Raw genomic sequence first — 18,656 nt, forward strand, 5'->3', positions numbered from 1 at the left:
TGAGGTGCCCATGCCAAGACCCCACCACCTCTGGCGGATGGTGCTGCCTGGGAGAGCCGCGGCTGAAGGCACCTGTGCTGGGGGTTCAGACATGGGGTCCCCAGTTAGTGAGCTGGGGGGGCCTTTGGGGAAACAGCCCACACTTAGTCCACTGCCACCCGAAGACCTTGGCACAGCCCTCCCCAGATGGGACCCGCCCAGGCTCCAGAAGGCAGTGACAGACACGCCCACAACATCACCTGGTCAGGACAGGTTTATTATAAAGATTCAACCGCAAAGTAACAACAGAGGGGACAGACACAGGAGGCCCTGGCCCGCACGGAGGCGGGCGAGCGCGTCACAGCAGAGTGGGGGACACACGGGAGGAGCAGGGCTGGGACCGCGCACCATGGGGACAGCGGAGCCCAGCCCTGCGTCCGCACACACACCAAGCCACTCTGTCCACCCGGGAAAAGTCAGTCACGCACGACATTCTTCATACTCCCTTCCCTCATACAGGTTATGTGTTTAACACACAGATATGGTTGCTAAATCAGCAAGAGCTAGTACAGTGCTCCAACTTAATAAGTTGATAAAGGTCGTCCTGCAGCCAGTTCACAAAGGAACCAAATGGTGTTGTTCCGAGACGCTTGGGGTTTCTCTGGCAACGAGGCATTTCCAGTCATTCTGCCACCAGGACACCTGGGGCCGGGGCCCTGCCTGGCCGCCTCCTGGCATGGAGGGCAGGGGCACGTGTGGTGGGGGCGTTCAGCTCTGAGTCCTGGTGGAGTGGCCGCTCCTGAGGGGGTGCAGGCCAGGCGGCCATCTTCCCACGAGGAGGTCGCAGGTGCGGCTGGACCCCAAACATGCCATGTGTCCCAGGCGGTGCTGAATGGACCCCACGGCCAGAGGTGCGCCCAGCCGCACCCAGCAGTGCTCAGGAAGGGCTCCCCAGTCTGCAGCAGGCCAGAGGAGGGGGCTGGCAGAGGTCTGCCTGCACCAGCACAGCCGTCCCAGGAGGACCCGCCGCCTCACCCACGCACGCAGTCCTGGTGGCTACAGGCGGACAGACGCCAGACCGCTGGGAAAAGTCACGTTTGGTGCCTCTCTTCTGAAGCTGGTCGGTGTCTAGCGGGCTTGGTGTTTGCCGAGCACGGTCTGGGACAGGCTCGCCGTCCCTGCTGGGCGGACCCCCGGCCAGAGGAGGAATGCTGGGCACCTTTCAGAGCAGTCTTCACGCACGCCTGGTGGTCTGTGCCCCAGAGGGCCGGAGAGGAGCCCTGCACAAGCCCGCCGGCCCCTCCTCCCCACAGCCCTCGCCTCACGGGCTCCACCCTGGGGCTTGGGGGCACACCTATTCTCCAGTCACTGGTGCTTTGGGGAAACACACCTAAGGACTGGAGCCACTGACCTCCCAGGAGGGCCTCGCTGCCCTGCCTCCCCCAGGGGACACCCCTGCCTGGCCCTCGGAGGGTGCCAGGGTGCGGTGGAGAGCGGCAGGCATGCCCCGGCGGGGTGGGCGCTTCCAGCTACAACACCCGCCCCCACTGCCAGCTCTCCAGCCACGGGGACACCCCAGCGCCGCTGTGCACAGGAGGGGCAAGGGCTGCAGAGGCAGCTGGCACGGCTCGCCAGCCACCCCTTCCCCCCAGAGCACTCCTGCACGGCCCAGACTTCTGCCACATGCCTGGGGCATCTCTTAAAGGGCTCTTCATTCAGCTCCCTTTCAGAGGGCACAGCCGCAGAGCAGACCGGTGCCACCGGCTTCGGTAAATTAAGTCCGTTTCCAGGACAAGCAGCCAAGCGGAATCCCTGCCACACACACTCCAGGGCCTCTGCCAGGCCCCCTCCAGGTTGTCCCCAGCACCGGCCACCCACCAGCCGCCAGGGAACACTCCCAGGGCCTGGCCGGACCGGTCCCTTCAGCCAGGGCACGAGAGCCTGTCAAGTGACCAGTCACAGCAGACCTGCGTGCCCGCCGCGTCTGAGGTAGTGTTCGAGAGCTCACCCACACCGGTCTGCACGCACTGTGCCAGCGGCCAGCCCTCCCTCAGCTTTTCTTAAGACACAAGGTGACGACACTGTTTCAAGTTAGTGCAATCGCGAGAACCTGCAGGGACGGGGCGGCCCTCCACGGCCCTCCAGAGCTCACCCCTGCAGGGGGGCCAAGGGGGTAGCTCGCAAAGGGAGCCCAAGGCTCCTCCGCCCGACCCAGGCGCCTTCCTCACAGCAAGAGGGACCCACACAGTCAGACAGACTTTGGTCACAAACATCCAAAAAGCTTCCAAGTCTTTATGAACCTACCGGCAGGCCACTGCACCCTCCTGTGCGGGAGGGACAGCAGGCCCGCCCCCTGGTCTCCGGGCAGCTGGCGTGGAGACAGGGCTGTGCTGCTCCTCCTCCAGCAGTGACCTCCACAGAAGGTCCTCTGACGTCTTTGTGGTCAAGTTTAAGGCTGGGATGTCAAGGGTTAATGCCCTTTTTGGGCGGTGGTCTTGCCATTGCCCCTCCTGCTGCTAAATCAAGCCTGAGCCTCCACCCTGCAGGGCACATGGACCTGGTGGGCTGGCAGAGAATGGGCGCTGGTGAGGAGCCCAGGGCATGTGCACTGGGGCATGTTCTTGATTGAGGTCCCTCAGCTGACCCGACGTCCTCGGCTCCCCAGCCTCCTTGTTGTCTTGATGTCAGGAGACCCCTGGAGGAGAACAAGCCGGTAAATCGAGGTTTCGACTTGGATGACCCGATGTGTCCTGAGAACCAACGCAGAAGAGCACCTGTGATGGTAAAGCCCCGAGGGAGGTCAGCTGCGCCTCAGGGCCCGCTGGGCGCCCGCCGAGAGAGATGATGACCGGCCGGCTGCCCTGGGCATGCCCGGGAGGGCAGCGCCTGTCCCGAAGCGAAGCCCGAGGCCGTTCCGAAGGGCCAGGCACAGACACTTGCACCTGGCAGGCGGCTCTCGGACCCTGGGCTGAGGGGACACCGGCCTGAGGCGCCTGGTGTGGACAGTGCCCCCAGCAGGAGCCGCCAGCAGCTGAGACATGGCGAGATCGGGGCCAGTCACGTGCATCCGAGTCATTCCTTTACACACACAGAAAATTCAAGTAATTTACTTCAAAACTGCTTCGTTTCATCTTGAAATATATATTTGCTTTAGAATGACCATGTTGCAGCATGATTTTCATGCACTTTAAAGTACTTTATTTAAAAAAAAACAACTTGAGGCAGCGAAGTATTACAACTGTCACTCTATCGGGGGATGTGGGGAGGCCGCCCCCTCCTGAGACTGCGGGTCCGAATAAACACGCAGGAACACCTGCTGTAGAGACTGGCCTGCAAACGGCTGCAGCACGAGACGTCTGCTCCTCCCAGGGCGCAGGGCGGCGTCTGCGCTGACGCCGGCATGGGGCTGGGCCGTCCGGAAAGGGCCTCTGTGGACACTCTGCTCACTGTGCGACGCTCCGGTCCCAGTGTCAGGCGAGGGGCAAGGCGAAGAGGTCAGGGGTTCAGCAGCGTCCAGCATGGTCGCAGGCACGGGCCGTGTCCCACACACCGAGGTGGGGCTGGGGCAGGACTGGGGAGGGCCTGCTGGGCGCTGGCACCCTGCTTCCCAGCAGATGGTTGAAAGAGGAGTCAAAGTGCAGTGAAAGTCTGTGCCCTGCCCAGGAGCCTGCGTGGACACGTGCCCGTGGGGCAGACCTGTCTGCCTCGCTGGGGTCCCCGTGGGCGTGTCTGGAATGACCCTTGCCCATCGCCCTGCTCTACCGACAAGGAGCCCGGGCCGCCTCCTCCCAGCTTTGGTGTGCGGCTGCCACGCCCGCTGCCCGGAACGGGCACATGGTGTCAAATGCTCTGAGAAGAGATGCTGTTAGTCTTAAAAAAACAGTTTTGGGAAAAAATTGTTTTCTAAAATAATGATAAAGAAAACTACTCTCCCATAGCTGCAGCACCAACAAAATGTGGCGAAATCTGACAGACGTCCCAATACCGGTAGGCATCCAGAGAGATTTGGTGACGATGTTTTAGTCACTGAGCACGTGACGTTATCTGAAGTGTTCGGATAAGATGCAGCAAAGGATGCCAGATACTTGTTTTCCATTATACTTTAGAAATTCAAAATCTTATTTTGTTCTAAACTGTTTATGGTCTATATTGTAAATCTGGTTTACAATGAAAACACATGCAGAATAATATACCTGCAGAGTAAAGGATAAAGTTGAAATTAAAACATCTTTTTCAATTAAAAAAAACAAAATTTCAAATGATTTGTTTAATTGTGGAAAGAGTTCGTCAGTGTGGTACTTTGCCTCGCGGCGCAGACCTACCCTGCACCCAGTCCCCAGCCGTCTCAGGACGGGCGCGCTCGGCCCCAGGCGCAGCCCAGCCTGCCCGCCAGGTGCCGGCGCCTGCCAGAAGGTGCGCACGGGAGCTTGGCTCAGACCATGGACTCCGTCTCCACGGGCCCCTGCAGGCCCTCCTTCCGGGACAGCCTCAGGACGGTGGGCTTCTCGCCGCTGCCTCCGCCGGGGGGCTGGGAAGACAGGCCCCTCTGCTCCTCCTGGGCCTCTCCTGGCACCTCCGGGTAGATCACCAGGAACGCAGCTGTCAGGAAGCCCAGGAAAGAGCCCACAGAGGCCACCATGGGGATGACACGCACAGTCCCCACGGCGTCAACCACGGCCCCCAGGGCAGACGCCACGAGGATCTGGGAGATGTACACCTGGCAGGAGAGGATGGCACAGTCGATGCCGAAGCCGCGCTTGGAGTTCCCAGGGCTGTGGTGAATATACTGCAAGAGAAGAGACCGGGGTGAGCGCCGGGGTCCAACCACGACAACATGGTTGGAGCGTGAGCTCAGAAGTCTAGAAAACAGAACCCGCCTCCCTCCCACTCAGCTGCTTGACAACCACTCAGCTCGCCTTCCCCACCCCATCCACTTCTAGTCAGCACTGTGCTGAAGTTCTGGCCATTGCAAAAAGACAGCATAACAAATAAAATGCTTTAGTGTTAGAAAGGGAGAAACAAAGCTCATGCTACGAGGAGGACGGGACTGTGCAGAAAGCCCCTAAGAAGCACAGGCGACACCCGTGGACAGAGAGGCTCAGGACCGATGGGCAGGGAACGAGCACAGGCTTCGGAGCCCGACGACCAGCGACTGTCCTCACGTGCATTTCCAGGCCCTGCCCACCGGGCCCACGGGCGTGCACGCACCTCCTTGATATCGTGGTACTGCCCGAGCAGGGCGTAGGGGCAGTAGGAGATGCTCATGGACACGACGCCCATGGTGCTGACCATGACCATGGCGACGTAGACGTTGTCAAACATGGCCATCACAGCCGTGCCAATGGAGAAGCCCAGTGTCCCCAGCACATAGATGACCCTGATGCTCAGGTCATAGTTGTCCAAGTATTTCTGGAGCAGAGCTGCAGAGAAAGCAAGGCCACAGGACAGTGAGCAACAGGCACGGCCTGCTGAGCGCATGTGCACCTCGTCGTCCCCTCCCCCACACTCATCCTGCTCAGGAGCCCACAAACGTCCTCCCACCACACCGCTGCCCACACTGCCCAGCGCCCGCTCCGCGTCCAGGGGCCCCAGCCCCTCAGACAGCAGCTGGCCCTCTCAGCCCAGGCTCCGCACTCTGCCCCAGCCTGCGCTCCCTGGGGCCTCCCTGCCCACCAGCACCCAGGCCCACTCAGTGCCTCCTCTGGCCCTAGGCCCAGTCCCAGGCCAGTCCTGCCTTCAGCTGTTGCCGGTTTCCTCATGCATACCCCTTGGCTCACTGTTCCTGCCACAGCAGTTAAGTGGCACCTCTCCCAGGGGCATGGCAGATGCTGCTCTGAGAACGGCCAGGGCTCAGACCGCTGTGTGACCGTCACACCGGCGTCCAGCGCAGGGGAATTTCCCTCAGCCACCCTCAGGTCAGGTCAGGCTGACGCGCCTCCCAGGGCCCTGTGCTCGCAGCACTCTGTCCTGGTGGAGGTGCCACGGCCCCTCCTGGGCTCTGGGGCCCGGCCCGGGCACAGCCCCTCCCTGAGGACCCCTGCAGGAGCCGGTGCAGACGACACCCACTGAGCAGCCGGCCCTGCTCAGTCTAAGGCAGGGATCCCTTCTGGGAGGCGGGTGCCCTCCACCACATTTCCAACCCTGGGTGCTGCCCGGGGTGCCCTGAGAGCCACTTACCTGAACAAATTGCCCCAGTGGCCGCATAGATGACCAGGCCCCAGCAGCCCATCTTCACGCCCGCGTTGTACGCCTGCCAGGCAGTCGAGTTGGAGGGAGCCTGTTCCAGAAACGAGATGGGGTTCAGGGGTGGGGACACGTGCCATAGCCTCTGGGCCAAGAAGGCGATTTTGCATCTCAAGTGCAGTGCGCTGTTTACTGTGAAGCGGAAGACACACTGCTCCAAAGACACCCGCCTCCACTTAAGTCAGCTCCCGGACATCGCCCCCCGCCTTGCTCTTCCCGCCCCGCCCCTCGGAGCCCCTCAGCCACACAGGGCAGCTCCACAGGTCCAGAAGGTGAGAGACAGAGGCGGATGAGGCCTGAGCCTGTGCCGAGGCCAGCCCAGCCGCACCCAAGGTGACAGGCCCCAGGTGGGAGCCGCCGACATGCCGCCCAGAAGCCATGGTCAGCAGAGCTTGCCCCGAGTAGTAACGGATGGCTACGCAGGACACCGAGTGGGGTGCCCTCAGGGACACAGCCGTGGAGGGCCAAAGCTGTCTCAATTCAGGCTTGAGTGCCCCGCCCGGTGACAGCACCCATATTTCTGACTGCTAATCCTGGACCAGGCATAAATGACCTCCCAGGTTCAATGAGGGCCCAACCCCGTCACCAGGTACATACTGTCTGCCTGCCACCAAGGCCGCCCACCCAGCACCACGTGGCACTGGGGCTCCAGGAGGTGCTCAGGAGGGGCCTCCCTGATGCCCAGGCTGGGGCACCAGGCCTCACCTCTGTCCAGCTCTCCACGGGCCCGCTCATTCAGCCCTCCTGACCGCTGCTGAGTGGCCCACTCACCTTGGGCTCCCCTTTGAAGATGACCTGGCCCATGAAGTCGGTGTAGAAGACGGCCTCGGCGATGACGGAGAACCAGGTGAGCAGGTGGCAGAGGCAGAGCCGCAGCAGCTCGCGGGGCATCTTCAGCATCGACAGCCACAGCAGCCGCACGGTGGTCTCGCTCTCGCCCTCCTCGCTCTCCGTGTCCCCGCTGGAGTTGGTGGCCCCGCTCTGGTTGCGGTGCCGGCTGCGCTGCCGCTGCCGCTTCTGCAGGTCGTACAGGTCACTCATGCTGCGTGAGGGCTTGATCAGGACCACGGCGTTGGCGCGCCGGTAGCGGTAGCGGTGGGAGCCGATCTTGCCATAGTAGGAGAAGGTGCTGGAGGCCTGCCGGCGGAACCCGTGCCTGCGCCTCCGCACGGCGGTGGACGCAGCCGAGGGCTTCAGGTCCACCGTGATGCAGCCGTGTGGGCCGTCTCTCGGCGGGGAGCCACTGCCGTTGGGGACTTTGGCTTCGTTCACGTGGTTGTCCAGCAGCGTGGCATCCTCTTTGGTGGTGTCCCTGAGCAGGGAGGACAGGTGGGGCAGCCTGGCTACGGCAAGGTCCTGGCTGGCGCTGCGGGGCGTGCCCGGGCCGGAGGCGTCGTGGAAGATGGAGGGCTCGATGCCGTGCAGGAACAGCAGCTCCGACTCCAGGTCCAGCGCGGCGTCCGGCACGTGCAGCACCGAGTCGCTCTTGCTCCGCACCAGGTCCACGTCCAGATAGTCCAGGGCCAGCTCGTGCTCTGACTGCACCTCATCAGGAAACAGGGCGCTGCCGTCCAGGAGGCTGGGGTGCGAGGCAGGCGGCAGGGCCGCCTCCACGCTGCGCTCCTGCGGGGGGCTGTGCTGCTCCTCCTCAATGCTGCACAGGTGCAGGGCCGCCGACGCCGTGAACACGATGGCCGCAAAGAAGAACAGCACCTGGTTCTGCGTCCGGAACCAGGAGCCCAAGAAGGTCTGCGTCCAATCCAGCCCCCCCAGCACGTAGCCGATGGCCCCACCGAGGCCTGAGCGGGCAGGAGGGACAGAGCAGCCAGTAAGGGTGCCAGTGCCTTGGCCCCAGAGGTAGACAGGCCAGCACAGACCCCTGAGGCTTCAGCCTCAAGGGGGGCTGAGGCCGCCACCCAGTTACATCCGGAGTCAGAACACTCCAGTTAGAAAGGGACGTGAGAAACCAGCAGGGAAGGCAGACAAGACGCTCCGACTGACCCTGGGTCTGGAATTCTGACCCAGCAGATTCCGGCTTAACGAACTGGGCGGACAACTCCCCGGCTGGGAAACGGTGCCCCCCACGAGCACCCCGCACTAAGCCCCCCCGGCTCCGGAAGGAGAAGCTGCCCCCTGCAGGGCGGGGAGCGGCCCGCACGGAGCCCCTCGCAGCAGGGTGGTCACAGGGCCTGCGGGGCTGAGGGCCCCGCGGGAAGCTGGTGCGAATGCCCACCCTGAGGCGGGGTGCTGGCCTCAGGAGCAGCCACCCCAGCCCTGTAAGAGCGGGGAGAGGGCCAGGGCAGAAGAGGGGCGCGCTCTCACCGGCAGAGAAGGCGTGGATGTTGAGGGCCATGTCCTGCTCCTCGCTGTCCACCACGTCCAGCAGGTAGGCACGGATGGGCCCCTCGGTGGCATCGGCACTGAAATCCAGGACCACCACGCCCAGCACCGTGAGCACGATGCCGATGGGCTGCCGGCCGGGGACGTCCCCCAGGAACAGGCCTGAAGGAGCACACAGCTGGCTGTCAGGTGTCGGCTCGAGTGCTGGCGTCACCTCGCGGGAGACGGCACAGCCCCGCCCAGCGTGCCCCTCAGAACACAGCATGCGCTCGGGGTTTCCCATTCCCGTCGTCGGCAGGGCTGTCCTCTTATCCCGTTTACACGAACCGTTCCGTGAACCTCAGAGAGCTTCCTTACCTTCATGTTTTATAACTAAAAAGGGAAAAGGATCCTTCTCACCCATCTTCACGGGGAGTGGGGTCCCCACTGGGAGCACCAGCAAGAAAGGGGCCTATCTGTGCCTACTTGCTGGACACGTGACACACTTGGTCACACACACCCCTGTGCACACGGCGTGTGGGGTCCGATGTCCGCTCCTGCAGCGGAGCCCACCCAGGCCTGCAGGGACACCTGTCGGCACTCACTGAACGCACAGGTGACGGGAGCGACGTGTGGGGCTTCCAATCAGGGGCCTGTCCTGGAGGGCTGCCCGGCAGAGGGTGCAGCTCAGGGAGGGCATATGTGGGCAGCACCTCCTGCCCCGCCTGTTGCCACACAGGCCTGAGAAGCTGAGCGAGGCCCTTGCCACACCACATGGTTTCCTGGGGCGTCCTCCTGAGTGCCGGGCACTGCTGACCACCCCCGAAGTGGGCAGACGTGGGGCCAGCTCAGTGTGTCAGACCCAGACTAAGTTTTGTTTTCAGCAGTTTTACCGGGTGCCCTCAGGGCAAACACAATTGTCCCACGTAGAGTTGCTTTAATTAAAAACAAAACCAAACAAAAGCAGCAAGTGTGAACCGACAAAGCACGGCCTGGTCTGGGCGTTCTGGGGCCAGCCCGGGGAAGGAAGAGATAAGCTGCGCAGGAACGCTGGCCACAGGACGCGGTGTCAGACACGCCGACCGGCCCGGCAGGAAGCGCTTCCCTGTGAACGGGCTCCCCGGGCTTTCCCACCGCCGCGCACGGGCCTCTCGGGCTGGAGGGACGGCCCCCCGCAGCGCCTGGCCGAGGCCTCCGCACTCACCGATGGCGGAGCCGTTGAGGAACAGTGCCACACCGAAGAGCACGCCCACACACAGGGCGAGGATGAAGGGCCGCCGCCGGCCCCAGCTCAGGGTGCACCGGTCACTGGCGGAGCCGATGAGGGGCGTGAAGATGAGGCCGAGGATGGGGCTCAGGAACCAGGTGAGACTGTAGTACTGCTCCGGAAGGCCTGCAACAGACACGCGGGCCGTCACACCCAGGGACGCACGGGCACATGGGCCTGCGGGCGCACACGCGCAGGCTCGTCCGCCCCGTCAGTCTGCTCCCATGTGCTCAGGAAGCACAGAAAGGAGAGCCGCTGGGGGCACACACGTGGGCACACGTGCGCCTCTGACAGACATGCCAGGACAGAAGGTTCTACTGTGAGGCTGGGCGATTTGAAATTAGCCAAAGCCATTGTGCCATTTTACAGGTAGAAAGCTGAAACCCAGAGAGGTTGGGCACTCTACCCTGGGGCACACAGTGAGAAACTAGGAGCCCTAGGACTTAAACCCAGGGTGCCAAATTCCAAAGTCTACGCCACACCAAGCCCCCATGCTGGCACCCTACCACACAAACCCAGTGCCCATAAGGGGGACGAAGAAACGAATCTCGTGCCATCAGCCACTGAAGAGCACCAGGGAGCTGCTGGATGAACAGGCCGCCGCGTCACCGCAATGCTGCTGGGATCCCACGCACACACTGGGTACAGCAGAGCCTGTGCTGTGGGCTCCATGCACATGACTTGCAAAGTGGTAAGGGGTCTCTGCCGGCACAAGCCAGGGGCTGCCAGATGCTATGTTCCATTCTTGACCTGAGTGGTGGGGGTCCCTGGTGACAATCCAGCCAGCTGGAGACTTTGATCCTGCACCTCTCTGTATGTTATACGTCAATAAAGGGTTGACTTAAAAAACAGAAGGTGCTTTGGTACGCTAGAACCCATTGGGCTGATACTTTATACGGCCACAGACACGGAGAGACGGAGTGTGCAGAACCAGTCAGTCTGGGCTGGAGAAGGAAATCATTTTCAGAAGAGGGAACCACCTTCCCAAACACTAACATGCCCGTGAGAACATCTGTGCTTTCGTTCTGTCCAGAATCCCAGGAGCCTTCGAGCCCCGCGCGGCCCAGCGCTGCAGCAGGGTGAATTCCAGGGCCAGGCCTCGGCAGGGCGCTGGGCCTCAGGGAGCCCGGGCTCGCCGAGTGTGCTCCGCGGTGCGCTCTGGGTCGCACGCAGCCGGTCCCTCTTCTCTCACTGTCAGGCGTGCGGACAGCAGCTCTGCGCCAGGCCAGGCCACACCCGGCAGGGCACCACGTTCTCTGCAAGTGACTGCGCCGTCAAAGTTCCAGAAAGAACGGAAAGACTCACAAATTGTTGGGATTTTTAAACGTTAGGACTTTACTAATGAACGCTGGTGACAGCGCCTTGCAGAGTCACAACGTACGTGTGTGTGTAGGTGCCCATGGCCCACTCCCTGCAATGCCCACCGGCCCTCCTCCGTCCTGGCCTCCCGCTTCGGCCACGGCCCACCACTGCTACTGCTGTTGTGACCGAGCAAAGAGGGGGTCAGGGCCTGGTCGCAGGAGAGTGGTTTGTCCACGCTCTCTCCCGCACCCAAACATCCTGAGAGCATCCATGAGGCATAAGGCTCTGCAGCCCAAGGGGTAACTGAGACCTGACCACTGTCCTGAGTGCCTGGTGGTCGTGGGCCCCAGCCCCACCCCCCTGCTGACCAAGCACATCAGGACACACCGGGGCCCAGCCGGCTGTCAAGGTGACAAGGAGAAAGCCATCTGCACTGAGGGCGGCCCGGAGACAGGCCCCTGCTCTCTGCAGGAGGGACACGGCACGCGGAGGCCCGACACGGCCCTGGGACAGACGCCTGTGCAGCAGGCACCCAGGAAAAGCCTGGCGACACTTCAGCCGGCGCTGCCTCCACACTTCAGGCACCCGAGAGGCCGACGGGACGACGGGATTTGGGGAGTGGTGCTTGTTTCTGGGACCACACACTTGGCCCACGGGCTCCTGCAGCACATAGGTCACGGGAGACCAGCCAAGCAGGTTAAGAGCATGCTCAGCACACATGCCCCCCACACGCCAGGGATCTGAAGTTCTGGGCGGCATTTCCGGGGCAACACTATTTTTGAATTCACCCATGCGCCTTGGCACAGCTGGGAAATGCCTGTCGGCCCACAGCGGCTCCCCCTCAGGGAGCTGCTCCCTGTGCCGACTGCTGCAGGCAGCCTTCGGAGCAGCAGTGGGCACAGGTGGGGCGCGGGCAGCCTGCGCTGTGGGCGGTCGAGCACCTCTGGCCGCAGCGGCAGCAGCAGCAAGGTGCGGCTTCCAGGTTCACAGCAGACTGGGAAGTTCTTTCTGAAAACAGTCACACAATTTAAAGCCGAATCTTAGAAACACATCCAGAAATTTGTGAAGCTGGGTGCTGGCTCGCCTGGAAAACCACCGTCAGTGGGCTGGCCGCAGCAGGAAGTGGAGGCCCAAGCCCTGCAGGCCGGTGCCCCTCCCGCCACGGTGCAGACCCTCCGTGCAGGCCTCGCCCCTGCCCCGAGCCCCACAGCTCTCCCGCACTGCCCTCTCCAAGGAAGCCCCCGTGCTGCCACCTGCCACCGCCGGCTCTCATCTGCCAGGCTGGCTGAAGACGCTGAGGGCAGGGGTGTTGGCACAGAGGCTCCCCTGGCGCTGTGCGCGGCCTGCAGTGGGCATCGAACACGTGCTGAAGATGCTGCTGGGCGTCGATGCCTGAGCAACACCCCCTCGAGTACCACCCAGACTGGTGCTCCTCACCCCACCTGGTCCCTCCTCCCACCCACTCTGCACTATCCCCCCACATCCAGGGAGGGCCTCCTGTGGGGGGTCTCAGCAGGGAGCCAGGGCAGGGCAGGCCGAGGCAGGCTGGGTGCCCGAGGAGCAGACGGGACCAACGGCAGCTCCTGCCTCTCTCCTCCGCCCGGCTCCTCTGAAAGAGGAGGCTGCCTGCAGCTGAGCGGGTGTCCCGGTCACTAGGCTTCTGGGCACTGCTCCCTGCAGGCACCCGGAGCTGGGACCGCACAGGGACACTGGGCAACGACTTTCTTTGTTTAAGCACATTGGCAAGAAAAATAACCATTTCCTATCAGGTCCCCCAGACCGCCCGGAGTTGTGACCGAGCCCGCCCGGATGCCCCGCGCGGTGAGAACAGTCCCGTGCCCGCTGGGCTGCTGCTGGGAGGCTGCGGCCCCGGCATTTCCCAGCCAGGCTCTGAACACACAACACAGCCCGTAGTAAACAATCTGTTTTCTTCCAGGCAAGAGCTGAACAACAATGGTGGGACCAGGAAGGCTCCCCGTTCACAGGAAATGCTTCATGTGTCACCGCTTGTCCGAGGGCTGTGTGAGGTCACGGGCGACGGCAGCCACGCTTGGTCACGCGCAATGGCTTCCATTCAACATGGGTCGTTTTTGATAAACTACTTCTGGGGGAGGGGCAGGGGATGGAAAGTTGCCTGTGAACGGTTAACAAAGACCAGCCACGGGAGAGGGATGTCACTCCTCCTTCGGCAGACAAAGCCGTCCACTCGAGACACGCCCGCGTTCTCAGACCAAGTGTCGGGACAACATCCACCGCGTGAGACGCGGCTCTTGTGGGAAACGCTCAAAGGCCGTCAGTGACCTTGGAGGGATTTAAGTCACTGAACCCTGTAGGAACTGCCACAAAGTGGCTCCACTAAGGAAGCCACATGGAAAAGTCCCTGCCCCCCAGACATGCACAGGCCCTGCGGCAGGGACAGGTGGCCACCGCCTCGAGGGCCAGGGCCCCCAAGCAGGGCGGCCGAGGGGGCAGATGACACCTCCAGATGGAGGCAGGGCCACAGAGCTCCAGAGAATGTTCGAGAATCCCAGAGCTACGGAGGAGGAAGGAGTGTGGACAGAAAGGGAAGTCAGCGCAGTGATTTTCTGCGGCTGCGCGTGGGCCAGCAGTTCCCAGCTGTTTCTGGCGAGAAGGAGCAGGGCCTGTGAGTCCACTGGGCCAGCAGCCTTGAGCGCAGCAGCCAACCGACAGCAAGGCAGCAGCGAGGGCCTCCTCTGCTCGCCGCACTCCGCACGGGGCCGGCCCAGATGCAGGAGCGCGTGCGCATCGCGTCGATGACGGGCGCCAGGCAGTGGCGGCGTCTACAAGGCGGCAGTTCTGGTCTGGCTAAGTCGGGCTTTGCTGTCACCATCTAGCAGGATGACCGTGAGGAAAATGGGGGAGGGGTTCGTGTTCTGGAGACTGTGGGGACCCGCCTCGTTACCCTGCCAGGACCTGAGACCTGAGAACCAGCAGCCTCGGGCACAGACAGGCCTCTGGGGCTCTGGAAAGAGAAGCGTGGGGCACACAGCTGCTGCTGGGCCAAAGCACGCCTCAGCGCCCCATCCGCAGGGACAGCGGCATGAAGTGTGTAGGCCCAGAAGGAACGAAGGTAAGACGAGTGGCTTAGCTGATGCAATAGCTGGGCCCCTCCCCAGCCGAGCTTGCCGCCCTCCTCACCCTTGGCAGCCCTGGCGACTTTCTGCCTCCACCTCGTTTCACCCACCACGACGGCAGGCGGCCCCTCTCCAGGCCTGACCACCCAGCTTCCCGTCTTGTGGTCTGCCTCCCTCTAGACTTGCAGAAGAAGTCCTACCGAGTGACTTCCAATCGAACACATCAGGCTGAAGCTTCTCCAAGCTCTTTTCTGTGAGGCTCCTGAGGCACCTGCACCTACTCCTCATCTAAACGTGCTCGGCACCGGAGACAAGCCCGCCACTCATACTTGCACATGCTCGTGTTCTGTGTGAAACTGTTTCATGACAAAATGACCATCACCTGGGAAATAGTTTGCTAGTGGACACATACCATACTGATTAGTATAACTGATACATTTTTTTCTGTCTTCTTGAATCCCACTGTGCATATGGTTCATGTTCTGTCACTACTATAATTTAGGAAAATTATAATGGCCTGTTAAATTTGGAAACAGCTATAATACAATATAGTGCTATTAAGACTTCTAAACACTATTGCTGCTTCATCAGTGTTAATATGTGCAACACTAGAAAAGGGCAGAATGGCCCAGGTTTCTCTGTAAATCACCTCCTTCGAGTGGCATATAAGGCCTCCTTTTATCTGACCCCTGCCTATCAGGGGCCAGATCTCTCTCACCACCTCAATGCAGCCTCCCCCAATTCCTTTCCCCTCTTTCTGCACCCAGTTGGTCAGCTGTCTCTCCTTTTCCTACCATTCCCCATGGTCACCTTCAACAGACTGGGCAATGGCTGGTATTCTAGCCATGCTTCCTAATCTTGCTTCTGCAGACCACGGATCACAACCTTCGCCCCCAGCCAGGTGGAGTACCCTGCACAAGGTACCACACACCCTCAATGCCACCTATTGACAGCCTCCCAACCTGGAGCTGCTAGCTCCCCGAGACCAGGGCCCCTGCAGTAGCACCTTCACTCCTAAACCCCATTCCTCATCAAACCAACTGCTGGGTCCCAGGCCCCATCACTGTCCGAGCCGTGAGCCCCTGCAGGCCCAGCTCACCTCCAGCAGCTGGCCTGGCACAGGCACTGCACAGGCAGAGCTCAGTCTGATGACAGAACAGGCACCAATTCCTTGGGGAAAATGACTACGGCTGACATTTCATTGTTTCTAAAATACAATGATCTGAAACACGAGGAAACGCAGACTTCCCAAGCCAAACAAAACAGCCTCGCACCAGAGGTTTTCAGTTACTCTGGTCAAAATTCAGGAGATTCCGCCAAACTCCCGCCTGAACCACGGCTGTCCTCTGCCGTGGGTTTGACTGCGTGTCCGAGGCACACCCGGCCCCGACCCGGCGGCTCCCACATCCGGGCTCCCAGGCAAGAACAGCATGCCCGTGTTGCGAACACTCTCCGGCTGGACAAGGGCGGGCGGCCTGCCATCTCCGGCAGGGCCATGGCCACCCTCCGTCTCCTCAGTCTCTGGGCAGCAGGAATCCAGTTGCAGCTGCACATTCTATAGGGCCCATTCCATCTCTTTTCCCCACATTAAAAAAATTGTGGCGGAATGTACACGATGTAAAAGTTGGCACTGAAGCCATTTTCAAGTGTGCAGCTCAGCGGCACTGAGTGAGCGCGGAACCTGTCACCTCCCACACCGACACTGCAGGGCCACCGCTCTCCCGCCCCCGGAGCCGTCTCCATGACGCTGACCTCCCTACGGACCTGGCGTGGTGCGAATCGCACGCGGTGTCTGTCCTTTTGGGTCTGGATCATTTCCTTGAGACTGCTGACTTAAGGGACACCCCCCCCAATTTTGGCCATTAAAACTCAAACATCCCAACCTGTTCTCAGCCAAGGGAACAGCCCTCTGTGCAGGGAAGGGTCCTCCTATACTCCCGAGTGGGTGGCACCAGGGAGAGGCAGAGTCGGGCTCTCAGGGACGTCTCTGCCCACAGTGACACCGAGTGTCTGCATGCTGTCCCGGGGCGGGCTGCCTATGCCATCACCTCAGCTTGGGTAACAGCTGCAAGTCACTTGTCAACCAGACCCTCTGTCACCTGCTGGCCCCCAGAGCCACTGCTCACACTTCTGTCACCTGCCCATTTTCTAGGGGTTTGAAGACAAGGCCTCCAGCCTTTCTGAACCATCAATTCTTTTTAATCCTCACCCGAGGACATTTTTCCATTTTTTGTTCAGATAGAGTGGGAGGGAGAGAGAGAGAAAGAAACATCATTGTGAAAGGGACACATCGAGTGGCTGCCACCTGCACGACCCAACCAGGGCTGGGGACAAATTGCAACCGAGGCATGCACCCTTAGCAGGAACCGAACCCGGGTCTCTCTGGACTGCAGGCTGGTGCTCCAACCGCTGAGTCAAACTGGCCGGTCTGAACCTTCAATTCTTCAGGCCAACGTGGCCGCCTCATTATCTGCAATATCCCTTAAACGACCAGCTTCCTCCTCCAGCCACCATGTGCACCCTGCAAACCAGGCTGCTCACAACTCAGCAGAAGCAGAGTCCAGGCCGCGCCGGCCCTGCCACCAGCCCTGGGAGAACCTGGGGGCACTCACCCCTCATCTCTGGGCTCGCCGCCTGCACCATGAGGCCCAGACACCTGCGGCAGCAGAGTGGCCATGTGCCCAGGTGAAACAGGGCAGTTGTGCCCTGGAAGTCCTCCTGCACAGAGGACACAGGAGAGGAAGCTGGGCCGGCCCTTTCCGAGCGGGAAGGCCCACCGAGGACGCCCCCTGCAGAGGCGGGGCCACAGGTTCACCGACCCTCTTCGATGTCCACCACAGTGAGGACGGCAGGTGTGCTTGGACGGCAGGAGTCTTAGAATAAGGGACACCCCCAGGCAAGGGGGCTCCAGCCGTGTCACCGAGCTTCGCCCCCTGACGGCAAGCTCCACATCAGATGCAGCAGAGAAAAGGAACTGAGTTCACCACACACCTGGTTAGCAACACCTGTGCACACCTGGGGCCGCTGTCCATGTGCTCAGTTGGGATGAGAGTCCCTTTACGCACACACCTATACACGCACGTGGGCGGCCGGGATGTGTTTCCACTCCGGTTACAGAACCACCTCTATTTCTGAACTCTCGCCACCGACGTGTGTCCACGGGCATGCCCTGTGGATCTCAACCACTCAGCTAGGAGTTGGTTGCCCAAGGAGGCAGGTGGCTTCGGAATTGCTGGGGGGGCTGGGCTGTCACCCTGAACTGCTAGGAGGCTGAGGGCTGTATGGATGACTGAGTGCCAGGCTGCCGGCCGGGCACGGCCCCCTCGCTCCTGCCTCGCCAGCCCCCCGCCAGTTGCAGGCGGTGGAGAAGCGGCTGCACGCAGGGCCCGGACCCTCCAGCGCCAAGGCAGGGTCCCCACAGGAGGAAGAGGTGAACGTCAAGTCCCACTGGATCATGTCCCCAGAACCATGATCTCATTAGGCTCCCGTGGAAAATGGAAAAGTCTGACCCTTTTTTTTTTTTTTTATCATCCTCACCCGAGGACATTTTTCCATTTTTTGTTCAGGCAGAGTGGGAGGGAGAGAGAAGGAGAGAGAGAGAGAGAGAGAGAGAGAGAGAAACATCGACATGAAAGAGACACATCGAGTGGCTGCCTCCCGCCGGGGGACAAACTGCAACCGAGGTACATGCCCTTAGTGGGAACCGAACCCGGGTCTCTCCGGACCGCAGGCCAACGCTCTAACCGCTGAACCAAACCGGCCAGGGCAGTCTGACCCTTTTTTAACAGACAGACTCAAAATGAACATAGGCTTCACCCCATCCTGACAGACAGATTCGCTCTGACGCTCCCCATAAACAGCCCGCGGCACCCCGCTCGTCCTGGGCCGCCTGGGCAGTCTCGACCTGCACCAGGCAGGAGGCACCAGGATTCTCTGCGAACCCAGCTCGTCAGACCGAGAGGCAGCAAGACATCCTTTATTCTTTATATGATTTTCCTTTCCCTGGAGGCTACTTCCGGAACCAAGAAGAAAACAATGAGCGTGTGTGGCCAGGGCGCCCACACTCCTCCTTCCCGGGAAAGGCCGTGTGGGAACAGACCTTGCCAGCAGGCGACAAGCCCAGGAGGGGCTGGCAGGCTGTTCCCAGCGTTTCCTTTAAGACTGACCCACCTCCCACCTGACTCTCCTCTGAGACACCACATTCACCCGCTGCATGGGCACACGTTAGAGGCTGGCACCTCAGCCGTGCGCACGGCTGGTGCTGGTCTGGAGTCCCCGGGCAGCCAGCCCCTCCTCGGCCCTCAGACCGTGCGGGGCGGACGGGGGTGAAGCCATGGCTCTGTGGGAGGCGGCGGAGCACACTGCTGAGGCCACCGGGGCAGAGTGTCCACCTCACCCTCTGCTTCGGACACCAAACATTTTATATGTTTGGAAAAAGGAACATTCCTAAA

The 18,656-nt window shown here is 61.3% G+C and overlaps 1 protein-coding gene across 7 annotated transcripts in view; it reads right to left on the bottom strand.

Moving 5' to 3' along the window:
• AGO2 (argonaute RISC catalytic component 2) overlaps positions 1 to 18,656 on the bottom strand; it is a 381,544-nt gene that overhangs the window by 345,421 nt on the left and 17,467 nt on the right. Inside the window, exons 4-10 of one of the 7 annotated variants that reach the window (XR_004959851.1) lie at positions 9,746 to 9,934; positions 8,545 to 8,724; positions 6,994 to 8,021; positions 6,157 to 6,256; positions 5,188 to 5,399; positions 4,302 to 4,765; positions 253 to 4,172 (exon numbers count right to left, since the gene is read on the bottom strand). The exons of 4 other annotated variants lie outside the window; for them this stretch is intronic. Coding sequence is in view for 1 of the 3 variants with exons in the window: in XM_036263904.1 (XP_036119797.1) it covers positions 4,412 to 4,765; positions 5,188 to 5,399; positions 6,157 to 6,256; positions 6,994 to 8,021; positions 8,545 to 8,724; positions 9,746 to 9,934 (2,063 nt within the window). In the remaining 2 variants the exon portion in view is untranslated. Of the gene's footprint in view, positions 1 to 252; positions 4,766 to 5,187; positions 5,400 to 6,156; positions 6,257 to 6,993; positions 8,022 to 8,544; positions 8,725 to 9,745; positions 9,935 to 18,656 lie in introns of those variants that run through there. 2 more of the 7 variants (XR_004959852.1, XM_036263904.1) reach the window with 2 other exon arrangements.

This window comes from Molossus molossus, unplaced genomic scaffold, assembly GCF_014108415.1.
Source record: "Molossus molossus isolate mMolMol1 unplaced genomic scaffold, mMolMol1.p scaffold_m16_p_16, whole genome shotgun sequence".
NCBI lineage: Eukaryota > Metazoa > Chordata > Mammalia > Chiroptera > Molossidae > Molossus > Molossus molossus.